General features: G+C 37.8%; 1 protein-coding gene across 3 annotated transcripts in view; it reads left to right on the top strand.

Annotated features, from left to right (window-relative positions):
* The window catches only part of ARMC2 (armadillo repeat containing 2), a 66392-nt gene that overhangs the window by 4199 nt on the left and 43466 nt on the right, over positions 1–18727 (top strand). The window contains exons 3-6 of one of the 3 annotated variants that reach the window (XM_065631312.1): positions 413–657; positions 1977–2049; positions 4210–4378; positions 5636–5843. In XM_065631312.1, coding sequence (XP_065487384.1) covers positions 443–657; positions 1977–2049; positions 4210–4378; positions 5636–5843 — 665 coding nt within the window. In that variant the 5' untranslated portion in view covers positions 413–442. Of the gene's footprint in view, positions 1–412; positions 658–1976; positions 2050–4209; positions 4379–5635; positions 5844–18727 lie in introns of those variants that run through there. The other 2 variants (XM_065631313.1, XM_065631314.1) reach the window with 2 other exon arrangements.

The raw sequence follows: 18727 nt of genomic DNA on the forward strand, positions 1-18727 counted from the left end.
TTGGGTAGGAAACAAAGTTTCTCTTTATAGCATATTACTGAATTCTTGTTTTGGTTATGATGTTATATAAGTAACCAGGTGTTAAGAAACATATTTTCTGTAGTACCAGAGAGTACCACGTTTGGCCCAGAAAGCACTGTGGGTACTGAGCGTGGTGTATTTTAGCTCCTTTAAAAAACTACGTCCTCCATGTCATATGCTTTCTGTTCTTCTTCAGTATTTTCCTACAGAACTGAGAAATTGTGAGGAAAATACAATATCAACAAGCCTTATTTTCCACGACTGCACCACTATCTAGGATTTTGTCATAATATCCTTTTTAACTACATTGTGGTAGCATAAACATTGATGAATTAATAGATTATAATTGAAAACTAACATTATATTCTGTACCTTCCATTATATTGTACAGTGTTCTTCTTGTGCACTACTTTACAGAAGAATGCAAGCTTCAAAGAATAAAAATACACAAAAGGCAGAACCATTCTACAGGCTTTCAGTCCCAAAGCAGACCAGTTCTGAAATTATAAATGAAGCCAGAAATGTTCTACGAACACTAAGAACTCGGAGACCGTTCACGCCTACAGAAGACCAAAGGAAACTTTTTGGATCTGGATCCTCACGAGCTCCTCAGAATAGACCCCCTTCTGTTTTTAGGTACTGTGGCTTTAAGATTTTTTTCAAATATCCTTTAGCAGCAGAAGGTTTGATTCTGTAATTATGTTTCTGGTGATTTTTTTCCTCCCCTGCGTTAATTTGTATTCCTAATCACATCCTTGCCTTCTTCTAATGATCCTTACTGTTGGTGTTAATCTATACATCCAGGAAGTTCCTGTGGATTAGAGCTACCAGAGGCAGTCATTACACTAGTTTTGTATGTGGAGAATAGTATAGGAAAGTGATCTGTACTTCACCTTTTTCTTAAGGCAATGTACGCTTTTAATTGAGGTAGCCTTCAACTTTTTCCTAGAAGCTGTGAAAGCTTGCTTGTTTCCACATAAACTGTATGCTAGATCTTTTTTTTCAGAGCTTTCTCATGTCTTTTAAAATACAAAATTGTAGGTCTCGAAGTTTGAAATGCTCTTTTTTTAAACAAAAGTTATACTACTTCAGAATTATTTCTGTGTGGAGTTTTGTTATCTAGCATAATTCACAGAGCTTAATAGATCTGTCTCTTGTGACAAAAGAGAAAAATGAATGTATATTGGGCTTTTTACACTTTTCCAGTCGTGTTTTAGCTCTCCTTATATGCCATATAGCCTAATGACTGCAGAGAGGAGGTATGAGCTGCATTTGTAATGTTAGGTGTCAGGCGTGCCGGAAAGGATGCTAAAACATGTTTGAGTGACCATACAAGTAAGTCAGGGTCGATGCTTTTTTCATGGCAGCATGACTTGAGGCGCTCAATGTCTCTGGTATTCCTTGCTGCGTGGTGTTGTGCCCTTATAGAAGGCAGGAGCCTGAGAGTGACTTGGCTGCTTGTTAGTGAGCAGGTGATGGGGTCGTTCTGGCTGACATCCGTGCTTGTTCTGTCCGTGCTTCTCCTGTGTATGGCGAGCAGCGTGCTCATGTCTGCACGAACCTGGGGTTTCTGCCCTGTGTTGTTCTGCAGCTTGTTTCAGATAGCTCGGCCACTAACTGCAGTTGGATTCGTGCATGAATTTAAGCTTATATTGGAGAGTTGTTAGAGATGCATATGAAATAAACCGTATCATGGCAGATGTGCAGATGATCTTGTAGTTCTTCTCCCTTGATGCTGCTGAATTCTTGGCTATCCAAGTTAAACAGCGTTCATGGAAGAAACATGATGGTGTTAAAGTTCTCTGTCACTCTTCCTTTCTTCCTTCTTTTCCCTGTATTCATTGGCAAAGGGAAGAAGTAAGCAATAAAACCCAAAAACAACAACAGCAAAAGAAACCCAACCACAGAACACTGGATCAGCTTTATTCGTATTATGTTTAATTTCTTTATAATAGTCTTCACGCGTCCAGTTTTGATGTGACTGAATCAAGACCGCTGTCTGGTGTTCGTCTTAGCCCACTGGATCATGTGAGTACTCTGGAAATGACTCTGTTCAATACTGACATAAAAATATGTGTATCAGTAGTGTTAGGCAAATATACGGTCTAAACAGGTTGGAGAGAAATGGAAGCTTGTTGTAAGGTTATTCTGAGACTTACAAAGTCAGTTTTGCCACTTTTTCCCCCAAATAAACCTGAAAATAATTTAAACTATTTAAAAATGGCTATATTTCATTATAATTCTAAGTGACATGAACAAGAATCAGAAGGCAAATATTTGTGTCAGCTTTCTTGTGTAAATTTACTAAAATAGAAAAAGGTTATGAGCATCAACTTGAACCAGCAATGTGCCCTTGCCACCAAGAAGGCAGCCGATGGTATCCTGGGCTGCTTTAGGAGCAGCGTTGCCAGCAGGTTTGGGCAAGTGATCCTTCCCCTCTGCTCAGCACTGGTAAGGTCATACCTGGAGTGCTGGCTCCCATTCTGGGTTCCCCAGTACACGAGAGACATGGAGCAACTGGAGAGTCCCGTGAAGGGCCGCTAGGATGATTAAGGGACTGGAGAAAGCCTGAGAGGTCTGGGACCATTCAGCCTGGAGAAGAGAAGGCTCGGGGAGGATCTTCTCCATATATGAATAACTGAAGGGAGGGTGCAAAGAGGACAGTTCTAAGCTCTTTTCAGTGACAGGGCCAGAGGCATCGGGCACAAACTGAAACACAGGAGGTTCCCTCTGAACATCAGGAAACACTTTTTCACTGTGAGGGTGACCAAGCACTGGCACAGGTTGCCCAGAGAGGTTTTTGGGGTCTCCATTCTTGGAGACCTTCAAAAACTACCTGGACATGGTCCTGGGCAAAATCATCTCTAGGTGGCCCTGCTTGAGCAGGGGGGTTGGGCAAAATGACCTCCAGAGATCCCTTCCAACCTCAACCATTCTGTGCTTCTGTGATCTATAGCTTGAAAGTAACTAGATTGATTTTGCTTTCTATTTGACTTACACATCTATAAAGCATAATGATTGTAGTTTATTTAAAAACCAGATAGAGGTACTTGTAAGAATCCTTTTTCCTCCTCTGTGGAAATGTTGAACTATTTTCTCTTCCTAAGTGTTTATTCTTTCAGGTATCTTATGTTTAATCTTTAAAAATAAGATTGTCACGATCATTTGTTTAGCACGTGAGAGAACAGAGCATGCTAAAACAGCTAAGTAGGCTTGCTGTATATATTGTTTCTTCAAGACAGTAATCTAAATGTAACATTATTTAGGAAATGCTGAAAAAAAATTCCAAGAAAAGTTATACTTCAGTAATTTTGATAAAGTTACGCATTTATATGAATCAGATATAAATAGAAGTATGGTCAGATTTTTTAGAATAGATATATCTACAGTTGGATTAAAATACTGGTGTTAAATTTTCATTCCTCTCGTGTGTGTGAATGGAAAAAAATAGAGAAAACTACTGTTAAGACCAATGCAAAAACTGCCTTTTCTGCTTTACCCATGGAGATAAGTTAGTACACTGTAAATGCAGAACTTGTTTTAAGGAAGTTGGAGAGAACCTTGATCTTGGAGGTCGATGTGTTTGTATCAGAGGTTCAGCGGGTTGGTCACATCCTCAAAGATGTAAGATACTGGCATAAATAAAACTAGGACTTGAATGTTTCTGGATCTGTGTGATTTGTCCCAGTGTGATAGGAAGTGGTACAAATGATATGGACACATTTGAAGTGTTTTGGAAATCCTGCTTTGGTGCTCAAAAACAAACCGTAAAGAATAGATGTGCCTCTGGAATTGTTAGTGCAAGTCTTTGGCACAACTCTTTTTGACAAATAAGCATACTGCAGATGATGTCAAATGAGTATTTACGAGGAAAATAAATAATTAGGAGTTTCAGTTGCTCTACTCAGGCTAGTTTTTTTTTTCTGCACCCTGGATGTTTGCTTTTACATGGCTTTCTGTGATGCTAATGGTATAGATGTCTGGCTTGTTCAGTGTGATGGTGTCGTTACATTCTGGACATGAAAATGAAAATTTCTTAACAAGTGAACTTATGTAACTTTTATCTGTTCAATTCTGAGCTTGACCCTTTGTATAAATAATTTGGTTCTCTTTTTTTTTTATTTTTTGCTTATATGAAAATGAAATTACCTGTGCTTTTATAAAACGTCGTCTTTATCTTTGTCACAGAAACCAATACTAGTCACTTTTACAAAAGATGAAGATTCTCCCATTTCCCTTCCAAAGCCTCCTGCGGATGCTGCAGAGGTTAGAAAAGTCAGTAGTGCACGGGCACGCTTATTTAGAAGAACCTCTCAGGGAAATTTCCTTTCTGCTAAAACGGTGTCTCCTGATCAGAGTAAGACTGTTTTGACACATATTGTTTTGTAGAAAAAAAACCTGCATGATGGGTTTTAATAGTGTTAATTACATGAATTATTATATCAAAGGACCTGCATGTCCTTTCAGAGTAAATTTTTAAAATATTTAAATGACTTTAAGGCCATTTGAAAATGCAATTTCCAGAGATGACACTGGCTTTCAGTTATGAAAGTGAGTTTAAAGTTACTCAGGTGCCTTTCTTTCCTATAGGTGTCTAAGTAAAGGAATTTTAACTGAAAGTTTTCTTCAATGATTAAAAATAACATTAAATGCTGAAATGTTTTAAAGAGATATTGAGATGGCATCATCTAAGGAGATTCCCTGTGGATTATTGAGCAAAAAGGGAGGAGTAAAAAGGAATTATATGTCTTAGCAGGCCTCCAACTACACCATATTTGCTGTTAGGAGTTTCCTTAGCAGAGACTTAATAATAAGTTGCTAAACGTGGGATTTAAAAGTAATTTTCTTGCAGATGGGGAGTGACTTGACATTTTGGTTTCCTTTACATTGGGTCATAATAAAACGTGCTGGAACCCTGTCTTTAATGAAGACTCATTTGTAATAGTGATAATTCTTACATTGCCTGGGACTGTTACTTTACATGATAGACTGAATATTTCACTTTTAACCTTGTTGCAAAATAAGTCTTATACAAAAAGTACTAAACTTTTACTTCATTATTATGTACATATTCTACAAATATGTATTTACATCTTATATCCCTATATGTTGTTTAATCCATTAGCCTTAAAAGTTGATGTTACTAATTGGAAAAGTTGAGAACCTAATGTATTATAATTGTAGCCTGAGTTTACCTCTTCTCCCCTTTGGGGATCATGCAAATGTTCACGTAAGTTTTTTGTGCAGATTCTTATCACGTATACATACCAAGGTATAAGATTTACAGCTATCTTTTGCTTGAGGTCCTTCATAACATACAGATCCTGAAATATAAACATTCATTTCACAAGGTACAATCCACCTATCTGTAAAATGGAAATTTAAAAAAAAAGATGAAAGATTAAAATGTTAAAACACAAACCAAAAGACTTTAAGAAATTACGTTCATAAGAAGACTTTGCTCTAAATAGTCTTAAGCTTTCTCACCTTTTAAATAGATATAAGCAAATTTTGATAACATAACATGACAAACAGTAATTCATTTTGAGCTCCATCACATGTATTTATTGTGTAAGATCACTTCTACAAAATATATTCTCTTTGGCTATTTCAGATGAAGAGAATCCAGATTCTGAAGAACCCGCTATGAAGAGTAATCTTTGCAGAAGTAATGATAACTGCTTAGCAGAGCAAAGGTCACACACACCATTTAATGATGACAGTAGACAATTAATTTATAATGAGCATATCAGCAGATTGGAGAGGGAAGACTTCCTAAAAGGGACAGCAGGACAATTTTTATTTCAGCTGGGAGGAGAAAGGTCAGTGTTGCTTGAGTATGGTAGCCCTCTGCCTACATATTCAATTGTGCAAGTATCAAAATGTTTAAAATTGATTGAAATTAAAGGTAGCACTATTTATACATTAAAACAAAATTATGCTTAGATTATTAGGAAAAAGAAATATTTATACTTCTGTTCTTAGACACTGTCTTTTCTACACTGAAAAGACGAAGTTTTCCAAAAATTGTTGGTAGGAATTGCTTGATATGAGAGAACTTTAATTTTATTTGTTAATTAACATTTCAAAACTAAGTCTTCTAATAATTGCATGTAGAATACTCAAGTTTAAATTCAGTGTGTTTGTTTTTATAGTTCAGGCCTCTTGTCTGAAGGTGCTATAATTCTTCACTTAGCTCCGCAGATGGGTAGAACCATGTTTTCAGTTCTGGTATTGGGGAACTGTGTGTTCATACACCAAAAAAATGGGCTTAAACTCATTGGCAACAGAGACAGAATTTTTTTGTGTCTTTGAATTTTTTTTTAGTTCATTTTTTTGATGACCAAACAGATGTAAGAGATTAACGAGATTTATGTGCATGCAGTCTGTTTTTACTGAACCTAGATTATTACATCCATTTTGTAGTTCACAGATCTGAATTATTGCACAGGGAGGAATTGTCTGTGGCACTATATTCAATAGGTGTATCAGTCACTGCATGAGTAGTTGGATGAACAACTGGTTTGTGATAACAACATTGACAGATCTGACAATCTGACAATTTATTTTCAAAACACATCCTATAAACTCTTGGTTACTCTTAAATATAAATACTTACCAGTAGATACCTTCTTTCTAGTATGTTTTTATGCTTAGGAAAAAAATTTCCCTGGATATTCTTAAGCACCTTTGATATTAAATAATATATTCTTAATTTCATAAAATGAAACACCTTTCATTTACTAACTTGATGATTATACTGAATAGTTTAGAGAATGTTATCTGTTGAGGCTATTACAGTGAATTATACAAAGCAGAGCTATTGTAACACTCTTCAGTTATATCAGACTGAAAGCAGGATTAAAAAAAAAATAATCTGAAAGACTGGAGACTTGTGGGAGCAAAGAAAAAGTTTCATGAGTATGGAGGGAAGGAAAATAAGAAAACAAACCCAGTGATGAAAAATTGTGTATGAAGGAAAGTAAAACACCAAGGAGAATCATTTTCTCCCATGAAAATCAGTGACCCAAAAGACTTTTTAGGTGAGGACTGGATGGATTATTATACTACATAAGTTATTGTAATTTAACTTCTATTTAGTAGGGGTGTAGTGTGGAGTACTTTAGTGTTGCAGTTGAAATTGGTAGTTAGTTAATAGTATCCAAGTGTCTCTAATAAGAAAGGACCAGTTGATACTTTTACTAATTGGAAAGAATGACCTTCCTTTTGAGTCATAATTTTAAAACTCGCAGGTGTGATTAAATAGTTGACTCATCATACATCTGTGCTATCTGTTCAAAATTAAATACTTCTCTTTTATAAGACTGAGAGCTCTGCAAGTTTTTGATTTGGGGTTTTTGTTACTGGTACTTTTCACAAACACCCATTCATATGGCATTGTGTACCACAATCATGGAGTTTTCTGGTAGTCTGAGCCACAGAATGTCATGATTAACCTTGATTACCTTGATAGTTTTTGAGAATGAATGGCTTCTCTGTTGAAATATTCTAAGGGACAGGCAAAAAAAGCCTGTTACGGAAAAGATTGTTTGTTACAACATGAAGTTTTATAGGATGTTTTCAGTTCAGTTTCTCCATGTAAGAGGAGTTTTAGAAAATATACAAAGTTGAAAGGGGAAAGTTATATATTTTCAATTTTATATTCTTCAGCTATCATTATGTGTATTTGAAGAACAAGCTGTCAAGGTTCATTTTGTGTAAGCTCTGCTGGCTTAATTTCTTTATGACCTGTTACTTACTTTTCTGACTCTGAACATGCTAGCTAAGATACTAATGATTCTAACCATAAAAGAGGGAATGTTAATCCACATAACTTGTCATATCCATGTTTGAACTAGGGAGAATAAAACTAGAAGTAGTTGAATCTCACCTGTCACTTAAGTTAGATCTCAAATTACAGGCCTTAAGGTAATACAGAAGAAAGTTTTCCAGTCTTGTTCTGACTAGTTTTCTCCAGAACAGAGAAATAACATAATAATCCTTCCTCTTTCTGTGTTGAATGAAAGATCTGTATTTTTGCACGATGCATCTTTACCTTCTTCTATGGGTTGTGCATGCTTTCTGTGTACTTAAGACAGAGAGGATTTTTGCCAGTTCTGCCCGAGAGGTGCTGCCTGTGCTGCTTTATACCCTTGGACCAAGGATCACTAACAACATTTGGATGCTCATATGGCTTAGAGTACCAGACATACCTGTAAAGCTGCAATAGTTTTGGGCCCCTCATCATAAAAGGACATTGAGGTACTAGAGAGAGTGCAGAGGAGGGTGATGAAGCTGGTGAGGGATGTGGAGCACAAGTCTGCTGAGGAGCGGCTGACAGAGCTGGGGCTGTTCAGCCTGGAGAAAAGGAGGCTGAGGGGAGACCTTATCACTGTCTACAACTACCTGAAAGGAGGTTGTAGCATGGAGGATGTTGGTCTTAGGAGATAACTTAGGAGATAACTAAGTAACAAGGGACAGAACGTGAGGAAACTACCTGAAGTTGCACCAGGGGAGGTTTAGACTGGATATTAGGAAAAAATTCTTCACAGAAATGGTTGTCAGGCATTGGAACAGGCTGCCCAGGCAAGTGGTGGAGTCACCATCCCTGGAGGTGTTTAAAAGGCATTGAGATGAGGCTCTTAGGGACACGGTTTAGTGCTAGAGTTAGGTTAGATTATGGTTGGACTCAATGATCCTGGGGGTCTCTTCCAAACAAAATGATTCTCTGATTCTCTGATAATATGCACAAAAATAATACAAGATACTTTCCCTTTAGTAAAGGACAAAGATCCCATATCTATATCAGCCCAAGCAGTTCATGCTATCGTATGGTGGAATGGCTCTGAGTAATCTCAGCTGCTCTCATGCATTCTAACTCATGGCTAAGACTTACACCAATAAACGTGGTGGTTCAGTATTCATGTATGGTACTATACAAGTCAGGCAGACCTTGATCTTTTCTGAGTGCAGAGATGTCATTCTTCATCTGACAAGGTGGTTGAAACATATCACAAACCTGCCCTTCAGTATAGTACATTGAGTTTGGTCTTGATAGGTGTTGTATATGAAAAGTTCCAATACCGTAGAGGGGTCATTGCATTAGTGGAATTTTGGAATTCTTTCTCAAGAGAACATGTTTACAGGTACCAGATGATTACTATGATTAGATTGCATCTGCTTCTGTGTCATCAATATTATACTTGAGGCATCTTGTGTGAAGTTAAAAGATATTTTTATTTAGAGTACATCGTATTCAGGAATAATAGGTTGAGAGCTTAAAGGAATGTGAAGACTCTTATTACCTGGAGTCCTGTCATTTTCCACGTGGAGCAGTTCTGTCGGCCTCAATTCTGTATCCCAGTGACTTAAAACCCTTGCACGAATTAAGTAAGAGGATTGTAGAAATAGTATACCTCATACAGGAGAAAGTGCATGAGGCTCTTTACTCCTTTCCCCAAGTTCTTATATATGTACCAAAATTACTTTTCTAATAAATCTCTGTTTTGGTTAATGATGAAACTGTGGAGCATACCAAAATAGTATGGCAGATTCCTGCCATTAATTCTGTTACATTTATTTCAAGGAGAACAGAAGGGAGGTATATTATTCCAGCAAGAGACTTGCTCACTTTCCGTCTCAGATTCTTTTGTTGTCCCAGGGACTGATGAAAAGAATGAATACTGCTAATGAAATCATTACTGCTTTATAAAGGTACTAGGGTGAAAAAAAGAGAAAAGGACCTGTTGAGGGGAAGAGTTACTTGTCATTTTGTTTGCAATTCTGTTTTGGAAATAACCATCTAGTTATAATAGAATAGGTATATTAATTGAAGCAGATTGAATTTATTGACATGTTGCCTCAGGAAAGCAAGGAGCCATTGCTGACAGTCATAAGGAAGCTAAGTTTTGTTTACATCTTCATCCAGCTGTTGTGCCTTGCCATCTATTGTGATTGCTATAAAAAATGAAACTTCTGAAATGTTTTCTGCATTCATATATTTCAACAGAAGTGTCAACAGTGATAGCAGATTTGTTGATGAAGGGCAACAGTTTCCCTGGTGCGAAAAGATGATTTTTTTTTTTTCTCTCCAATTTCTCAATATTCTGAAAGCTTAGATGTCATTCCAGGACTTCTTGGAAACATAAATGCCTTCAGTGAGGGAAAACTTGGTGGCAAACAGTTGCTTCCCAAGTGGCCCACTCTTCGCTTTCTAAAATAAGTGATTACCATAAATAGCTACAGAAGGATTAGAAGGTGCTGTAAAGAAGATATACTGTGTTGTACCTTCCATCATCATTGCTGTCCTTATTAAATGCCTGTTTGACAGAATCCTTGAGAGGTGTTTATCAACTGCTTCAGTAAGACTATTTTCTCTTTCTTGTGCTTTTTAGAGTTTTGGAATGCTTCAATAGAAAACTACAAAAGCAGGGGACAACTGAATACTGGAAATCACTTCTGTCTGATTGCTTAAACTAGCTTTACATTTGCACCCAAAATATTAATTCCTTCTCAAAGAAAAGGATTCCTACAGAAGAGAGAGATTTCCTTCCTGAAGGAAATGCCTGTTCTGTTTTGCTCTGGGTGAATTTTTGAAATGAATGACATACAACAAACTAATATTCACACCATGATTTAGCTGATATTGCTGCAGATTGTCCAGACTTCTTTGAGGATTTGTCTTTTCTCATTACGCATATTCTCGACTTCTAGAGTTCTCATACAGACATGGGAACAGGAAATTAATCTACTCCTAACTAATCTTTCTGTATTTCTGCCTCAGGTGCACTGGCTGTTCAGCCCACTGATTTAAGAAAGAAACAATTGAGTGACGGGAAAGCTTTCACAGGTGGAGCTTTCTACAGTGTTTTCCAAATAAAGTATGACACTTGCCCTTCCAAGAAAGTGTGTGGTTTTGTATAGGTTCAGAGGATAATGAGAGAAGATTGGGAATGAAGAATTATTTTTTTCAGAATTTTATAGACTTCTGAAAAAAGGAGCAACAGGTAGCTGTTAATCTCTGGCCTCTTGTGAAAGAGAGAGTGAGGTTTAGGCTCGTTTTTGCGGCCTACTCCAAAGGGCGTCTTTCCACTCTAGTCATTAGTCTCAGGATAAGGTAATTGGTCTCCAGATCTGAGAGATGTAGGTCTTGAGGGTCCTTATGACCAATTGAATGGTAGTTCCAGAGTGGGATAGTATGCCATGCAAGGGGTGAGAAAGGAATGCCAATTCAGTCCAGATAGGACTATAGTAACAATGGATTTAGATCGAATTTTTGCTTAGGATGAGAATGCTTATGCAAGATTCAAGTTAGGAAGATGAAGATGCTGTGGTTTTCAGACTCAAATATATTTAGGCTAGCATTTTAGATATTTTTTTAATGGTTAGAATTAGGCTATCAGTTGTCTCTTTGCTTAAAGATGCCCTGCCACAAATACATATTGTTAATATTTTCTGTATTAGGCAGAAGATGCAAAGACTGTGAAGAATAAAAAGAGTAAGGATATAGGTTTTTCATCAACCTCTATTGTTCTTTTAGGCCATACTATTTAACATGAGCATGAAGTTCTTTATCAACAGCCTGTATAAATAGAATGCTACATTCTTTTTATTGCTGGAGCCGTCATCAGTAATGGGCTATGCCCGTGATTGTGTTTATAGAGGAATTGTTATTTGTTCATCTTTAGGATGACTCAGAGTGTAGTTGGCCTATTTGTCAACATATTTTTGCAAATTACATTGCCTTTCTACTATTTATCCTTTCTCATATCAGTGGAATCAGTTATAGTCTCAGTTATAGTTTTCACTGCATTTGTTTTTGTCTTTTCTGGTGGTGTTACTTATGTTATAATCCTCTACAATTCCTGAAATAATTTCAGGACATCTATATTATAAATTTTTCAATAATTTGAATGCTTTTGAAAATCTTCGTAGCTGAGAAACAGGACTGACTAGAAGTTTGTGTCATTGGTTTAATACTTTATATTTCCTTTAGCTGTCTGCAAGTAATTTACTATGTCTCCGTTATGTTTTCTAAAAGGAAAATGGTCTTTAAAAATTGGGCCGTTATACTAATTCTTTATTTTTGAGGCACACCTATTAATTATTTCCACATTTTATTTGTATCTGTCTTGTTTGTCCCTGAGATGACATCATAGAAAGGAAAGTTCAGTGGTAGTTGAGCAAAATAGGGAGATGTTCTCTTAAGTGGTTCAATGAAGGTCAATTCTTTGCCTAAAAAGATATCTAAATTCTTCATCTAAAAAGATATCAAGTGTCTTTCAGGTGCTAAATTACGGGTAAGGAAGAAATCACCTGGTTTAAAACTAAACAAAACCCACAAAAACATATCCCCTACTATTCGACCAATGAAAAGAAATACAGAAAACTAATTCTGATGTCCTTTTGGCAATGTAAAAGGTCTGGATAGTATAGTTAAATAGGAGTAAATGCATTAATGAAAAATGCAAATGCTAATTGGCATATGGAAAAAATTAATTTCTATGAGAGTGAATGATAAACTACTCTTCTTTTTCCTCATTTTTCCAAAAGCTAAAACCAAAAGCATTCCAAAAGCAAAAATACTAGGATGTTGTTTACGCTTCTTTCCAAAGTCTGCAGAACAGTGTCTTTGTTATTAAAAATCAGTAACTATGGTTTAGAGTTAGAACTCTTGTTTCTTGATCACTAAACACTTACGGTGGAAGAATCCCAGTAGCAGAGGACTTACGTTCTAACGCAGTGGCTCCTAAGCATTGTGTAACTGAACATCGTCTGAGAAAATCAGACGCGGTCTCTCTGGCTTGCTCCAGGTCCACATCTGACTCCCCTTCTCCTTTGCCTTGGGGTTCTTGTACCACCTTGTTCCTTGCTGCAGACTCAGGATCTGCTGCATCATATTTCTTGCTCTGATTCCCAGGATCACCATTAGTTCCTTTTTAACTTTCCCTGGGGCCACCATGCTTCTTTTTGAGATGAAACTGTTGTGTCTGGCTGTGCCCTGATAGACTTGGTCTAGAGCCTTCGGTATCTTTGCGCCGTGCTCCCCTGTGCACCTGCCAAGAGACCTGATTCATAAGATCACGGTTCTGAATAATTCAGAAGAATGACAAAGATGAGTGCAAAATCCTGCACCTGGGGAGGAACAACCCCAGGCACCAGTATGTACTGGGAGCCTTCCAGCTGGGACGTGGATTTGTGGAAAAAGACCTGGGGCATCCCGGTGGACTCCAAGTTCATAGAACAGCTCAGGGTGGAAGAGACCTCAAAAGGTTATCTGGTCCAATCTTTTGTGGAAAAGGGAGCCTAGATGAGATTACCTAACACTCTGTTCATCTGCGTCTCAAAAACGTCCTCCGCATCTGGAGTATTGGGCTCAGTTCTTCACTCCCCAGTGCAATAGAGATATGGAGCTGCTGGAGGGAGTCCAGCTACTAAGGTGATGCAGTCCTTCATATAAGGAAAGGCTGAGGGAGCTGGGACTGTTTATCCTAGAGAACAGAAGGCTTGGAAGGGGTCCTATCAATGTACATAATGCATTGCATTATGTGCATTGTGACACCCTCTTTGGCTGTGTGACAAGAGCTCTTCCTTCTCCCCCATAGCAGGCACTCAAAAGAGGAAAAGTTAGTTATTTACCTGTTCTTTTTAGAGACTTACTGGTTGTGTATATGCTTTCACAACACATCCTTGCAGCTTTTCCCTTTGTAGTTTATGTAGATTTTGGGCATCTTTGGTTGAAAGGAAAATACACAACTGCTTAAATAGCCAAATGATCCTTATCAACAGAAGGCATGCCATCCTGGATACTGCTAGTATTAAAAATAAACCCAGATTACAGTGTGGATGTAGTCACAGTCTGAATGTACTTGTCAGTAACATCTCAAAGAACTGTCTTTCTGAATGACATATCTGTTTCAGGATTACCCACAATCAGGGGGACTGAGCTCTGATCAAGTCTGAAAGAACACCTTTGTACCTAGTAGTCTTTTTGATATATCTGGCTTGCCTGAGCAGGACCTCAGGATCTGCTTGGCATTCCTCTCAATCTGTTCTTCTTCCCACTTAGTGAAATGTCTTGATTTTTGGGTGCAGATACATCATGTCTGGCTTTCCAATGCACACAATGCGTGTTTGTAAAATCGCATGTTCAGAGCTTGTATTTATGCATAAACAGTCTGCATCTCTTACTTATTGCAGCGCTTAGGCTGTTTTTAGAGCCTTGTGAAAGGTTAGAAATTGCTCTCCTAGATGTTCGAAGAGCTGAAAACATCGGTATGTGAAGGATCCAAAAAAAATTTATAAACATTTGAGCCATGTTGTCAGGTTTAAAATTAACAAGAAGAAAGGAAGTTTTTTGGGGCTTGAAGGGGATTATGGAGGAAATGAATGAAGGAAAATACACTGGGGAGAAACAGTGTGACTATGGGGGCAAAAAATGGAAGAAAAAAGGGTGGTGGTGGGGAATGCATCAGGGTAGAAAACACAAAGGCAGAAACTGAAGAAGTGCAGGCTGGGCACCCTAACAGCACCCTCTTTGCTGGAGGCATCTAAGCAGCTTTTTGGTCACTGTTAGAAGATGCTGGACAAGTAGGACTTTCAGCATAACCTATTATGACTTTTGTATATTTTTGTTACATAAATTGCTAGTGTACTTTGACATTAAGTATGACTGGTTTTGGTTTTGACCTTATCAAAATGAAGACAAAAAATAAAAGGGCTCTAAGGACAAACAATGAGACAGACTATCAGGGACTTAGATTTGCCTATGAGGAAGGAACTTAGAAGATTAGAACTGTAGCGCTATACATATAGAAAATGCTCTGCAAATATAGATGTGCAGAAATTGTATGCTCATAATTACAGTTTTCTGACTTAAGAAAACGGGCATCAAAGAAATAAAAGGAAGTTTAAAGGCAATAAACACAAATGCTTTAGAAATTTGTTTAAAAATAAACTGAGTCCCACCCCCCAACTAAATATTACTTTACTTTAGAAAACGCTAGTAGAAGTTAGCAATGAGGCCAACATTTTATCAAGAGCACATGGATGATAAGAGATCTTTTCTGTGGCGACAACACAGACTAATGCTTCTTATCAGGAAGGAACTTCTGAAGAGGTTTTTCTCAGAGTGTCTATACCAGTTTTGTGTCGTCTTCTGATACACTAAAAAAGGAAGTTGAAGACAAGCTTTTGGACTAACTAGGCTATAATCTAGTTCATATTTTTATTAAATGTATGTAAACATATGTTCTATACATTTTAGTATTGTGGGTTTTTCCAGGCTATCTTCCAAGTTACCTAGAAAGGTTGCTTAAATGTTGCTCATTTTTAAGATTTACTGCTATTTGGAATTTTTTGTGTGGACCTGAGTGAGAGAAAATGCTGTTTTGTTAGTCAGTTTCCATAAAGTCCTTGGATGTTAAGCCTCATATTCCTTCTATTTCTGATGATGGAAACTAGTTTTGTTCTTCTGATGTCTTCAACCACCCCTCATCCCAAAGAAGTTGCCGTAAGCAGTCATGTAGAATTTGCCAACAAAAGATACCTATCAATACAAACTTAAGGGTGCTTTGCAGAATCTTGTTATCTTCTGGATCACAAAGTTCATAATTGAGTTTCATTTCCTTGTTTAAAAATGGAAAATAAATGTATTTCCAGACACCAGTGTCTACTGTGTATGGCTTCCTCATAGTGTTTACTCAAGACACGCTGTGCACAGCCTGCATGTGAGTAGCTCACGGCCTTTGTAAGACACTGTTCAGATTCCAGTTTACAGGGGATAGTCCCAGTTCCTCTCTCTACTTCAAGAGAGAGAATCCACAGATTCAGTTTACATGGATGAAAGAGAAGAGGCTCATAATCTCTGGAGGAGCAAAGTCATGTGAGATTTTGGCACTTGCAGAAGCAGATCGTAGGGAGCTAATGGCCTTTTCCATACTCACTGCCCTTATCTTTTGCTCATTCTCCGTTATTCCTGCTCTTCTCTTTGAAAACTAACCCTTACGTTCTTCATCCTTTATTGCACTATCTCAGTTACTATGCTCCTTTATTCTTCTCCCACTTCCATGTTTCCTAGTTTTGCCTCTCAAAGTTGTAAGAATATGTAGGTGTTACAAGAACCTTACCATGAGGAGAAGAGAGAGTAGCGTCTAGAGGGAATGCCTTTCAGTTTGACAATTCAGAAAACATGATGATGTTCTCTTTTATTTCCAGTTAAGCTTTGCTACCTCACTGATCAAAGGTGCTCGTTAGGGACAATTCTGTAGAGCAGCATTAACTTTTTAGTATTAGGCTACGTGTCCCTCTTAAATGGTAACTAAATAATCAATGGGGCACCAGGGCTATGTCTGTACTAATAATTAATAAAAATTAAACGAAGAGTTAGTCGCTGGCTTTGTGGCCAACTGCTGTGTCATGCATTATGGTAATACAATGAAAGTATTTTAACCCTCTCTCCACCACGCAGAAAGTGTTGGCTGGGGATGCCCCTGCCTCTGCTTGTCTGTGGCCTGTGCACAGGCATTTGTCAGGGAAAGTACTGCCTTTCTTGGGCCAAAACTGTAGCAGGGACCATGCTGAGGGTCTAACAGTATGGAAAGGTGTGGCACGACATTCAAGCCCATTGCCAGACTGCTTTACAAGTGAAGAGGTAGCTGGATTCTCAAGTGTGTAAGGCTCTGCAGTATGAGGGAAGAGCCCAGGCACTATTCCTCTATTGGGATCTTGCACTCACATTTGTGAATCGCACCTTGGTGTTGTGTGCAGCTGCTTTGGAGAGAACTACCCCGATTCTTTGCCTCTGGGATGCAGTTCCTAGAAAGGTGATTTTCCCTGGAATACCACTGAAGGTGAGAGTTTGCAGATTTACCGTTAACAAGAGGTGCGTGGCAAGAACAAGCAAGTAAGCATCTAAACATGCAGAGTTTCTGAATAAATGCTGCTTTCACTTAATTATGCAGGGAAAAATACTGAACGCACTCCTGCAGTGCTGGCTCACCTTCCTTTTGGAAGTCCACTTAGTCTGTATACATTCAAGAGAGCAGTGTTCCTCGTAGGGACTACTATGATTGCCCTTATATGAGAGGGATAGAGATGATCCAGTTGCCCGCTTCTTTTTCTTCTGTAAATAATCAGAGCCTCTGTCAGTTGATTTCTTGATGAGTTCCTTATCAGATGATCAGATTTCTGCCAAATGACTTTGTTTCCAAGGCAACCACTCTCTTGACAAGCCAGTTCCCTTCAATAGTAGGTGACATTTTTTAGAGTAGGTTGATTACATTTTAACTGCATAGTTCTTAACAAGATATTGCTTAAGTTTCAGCCTTACATGAAAGTGAAAAGATAACAAAGAAGCAAAAGTCTCTGTAACTATAATGGAATTGGCAGCATGGTAAAGATACATGAAGAGATTTTGTAATGTCTCACAAAATTCATAAATTGTGCATACTCCCTAAAGACAAGCCTGCCCACCAGTCATTCTTATGTATGTACTCAATGTATTCTTTTTCTCAAAATGATGAGAGTTCCAGTTAAGCTGTTTAACTTGTGAGGATGTTTCCCTAAAGTACAGATAGTTCTGTGAATACCAGCAGTACAGCAATCTGCTTTCCTACTCGCATAGGTCTCTAAACTGGTTGATACCGGTGTTTAAGAAATCATAGGTTCGAACCAGACTTTTTATTTTTTTGATGCAGTTCAGACTGTGACATGATCTTACCCTTCATCTCAAATATGTGGTGTTTTCTAGCTGGTAAGTGTTCCGGTTACCACATCCTTTGCTTCAGTGTCTTTTCTATTCAGCTGCTTTTGTTTCCTGTGAAACTTGCAGGTTTGTCTTTGTTACAGTTTCTTGGATTCATCCTGTGGATTTACATTTTACGGGAAGAGGCACAGACAGAATATAGTTACAAAACTTTTTCTGAGGGAAGCAAACTCAAACATCCATACTCATATAGGCAGATAGTATCATGCCTACATACATTTCTGAAGGTACTGGTTTCTGAATATAGCTGGGTTAGTATCAGGTTATACAGTGTCGTTTCAGGTTATAGTCTTGATTTCAGGGATGGTTGAACCTCGTGGAATCATTTCTTAAACTTTTAAAGTTTGTAGGACAAGGTTTTCAGATAAATGGAACCAAATTTTGATTTCTATTAATACACTTAATTGTATTTATTGTGTGCTGTAGAAACCCTGTTTTTTACAGATGTCAGTTTATTTTAGAGATGTAAGCACTTGTCTATTTTTTTTTTTAAAGCATTGCTTCCCCAGAGGTGTAGGAATTGCTGTATATGAGCTGAAAATATGGCAAGATAGTTTGTGTATGCATTTGGATTTGGGAGCACTTACATCTTCATACTGTAAAAAGAAAGTGTTCTCCACTGTTAGCCATAATGAAGCAAGTGTTCCTCTGTAATGTGATTGCTTGGGAAATGTTTAACTGATCACAGGGAGCCGTCCAGTCCCTTTTGTAGGGAAGTGACCCTACAAGAGCTTTGTCTTTTATTCTGTCCCCATCTGTTGATAGGATGACTTACATCTTCTGTCTGGACTGGCAGACAGGATTTAGGCGCCAGTCCTGCAAAACACTTAAAAACCAGTTTAGCTTTAAGCCTCATAGCAACTAAATTAACAAATTAAAAAAATAGAAATAACATTGCTAACACACCGCTGTTATCTTTAGAAGGAAGTTTAGAAGATTAGG

This window comes from Caloenas nicobarica, chromosome 3 (genome assembly GCF_036013445.1).
Source record: "Caloenas nicobarica isolate bCalNic1 chromosome 3, bCalNic1.hap1, whole genome shotgun sequence".
NCBI classification, from domain to species: Eukaryota; Metazoa; Chordata; class Aves; order Columbiformes; family Columbidae; genus Caloenas; species Caloenas nicobarica.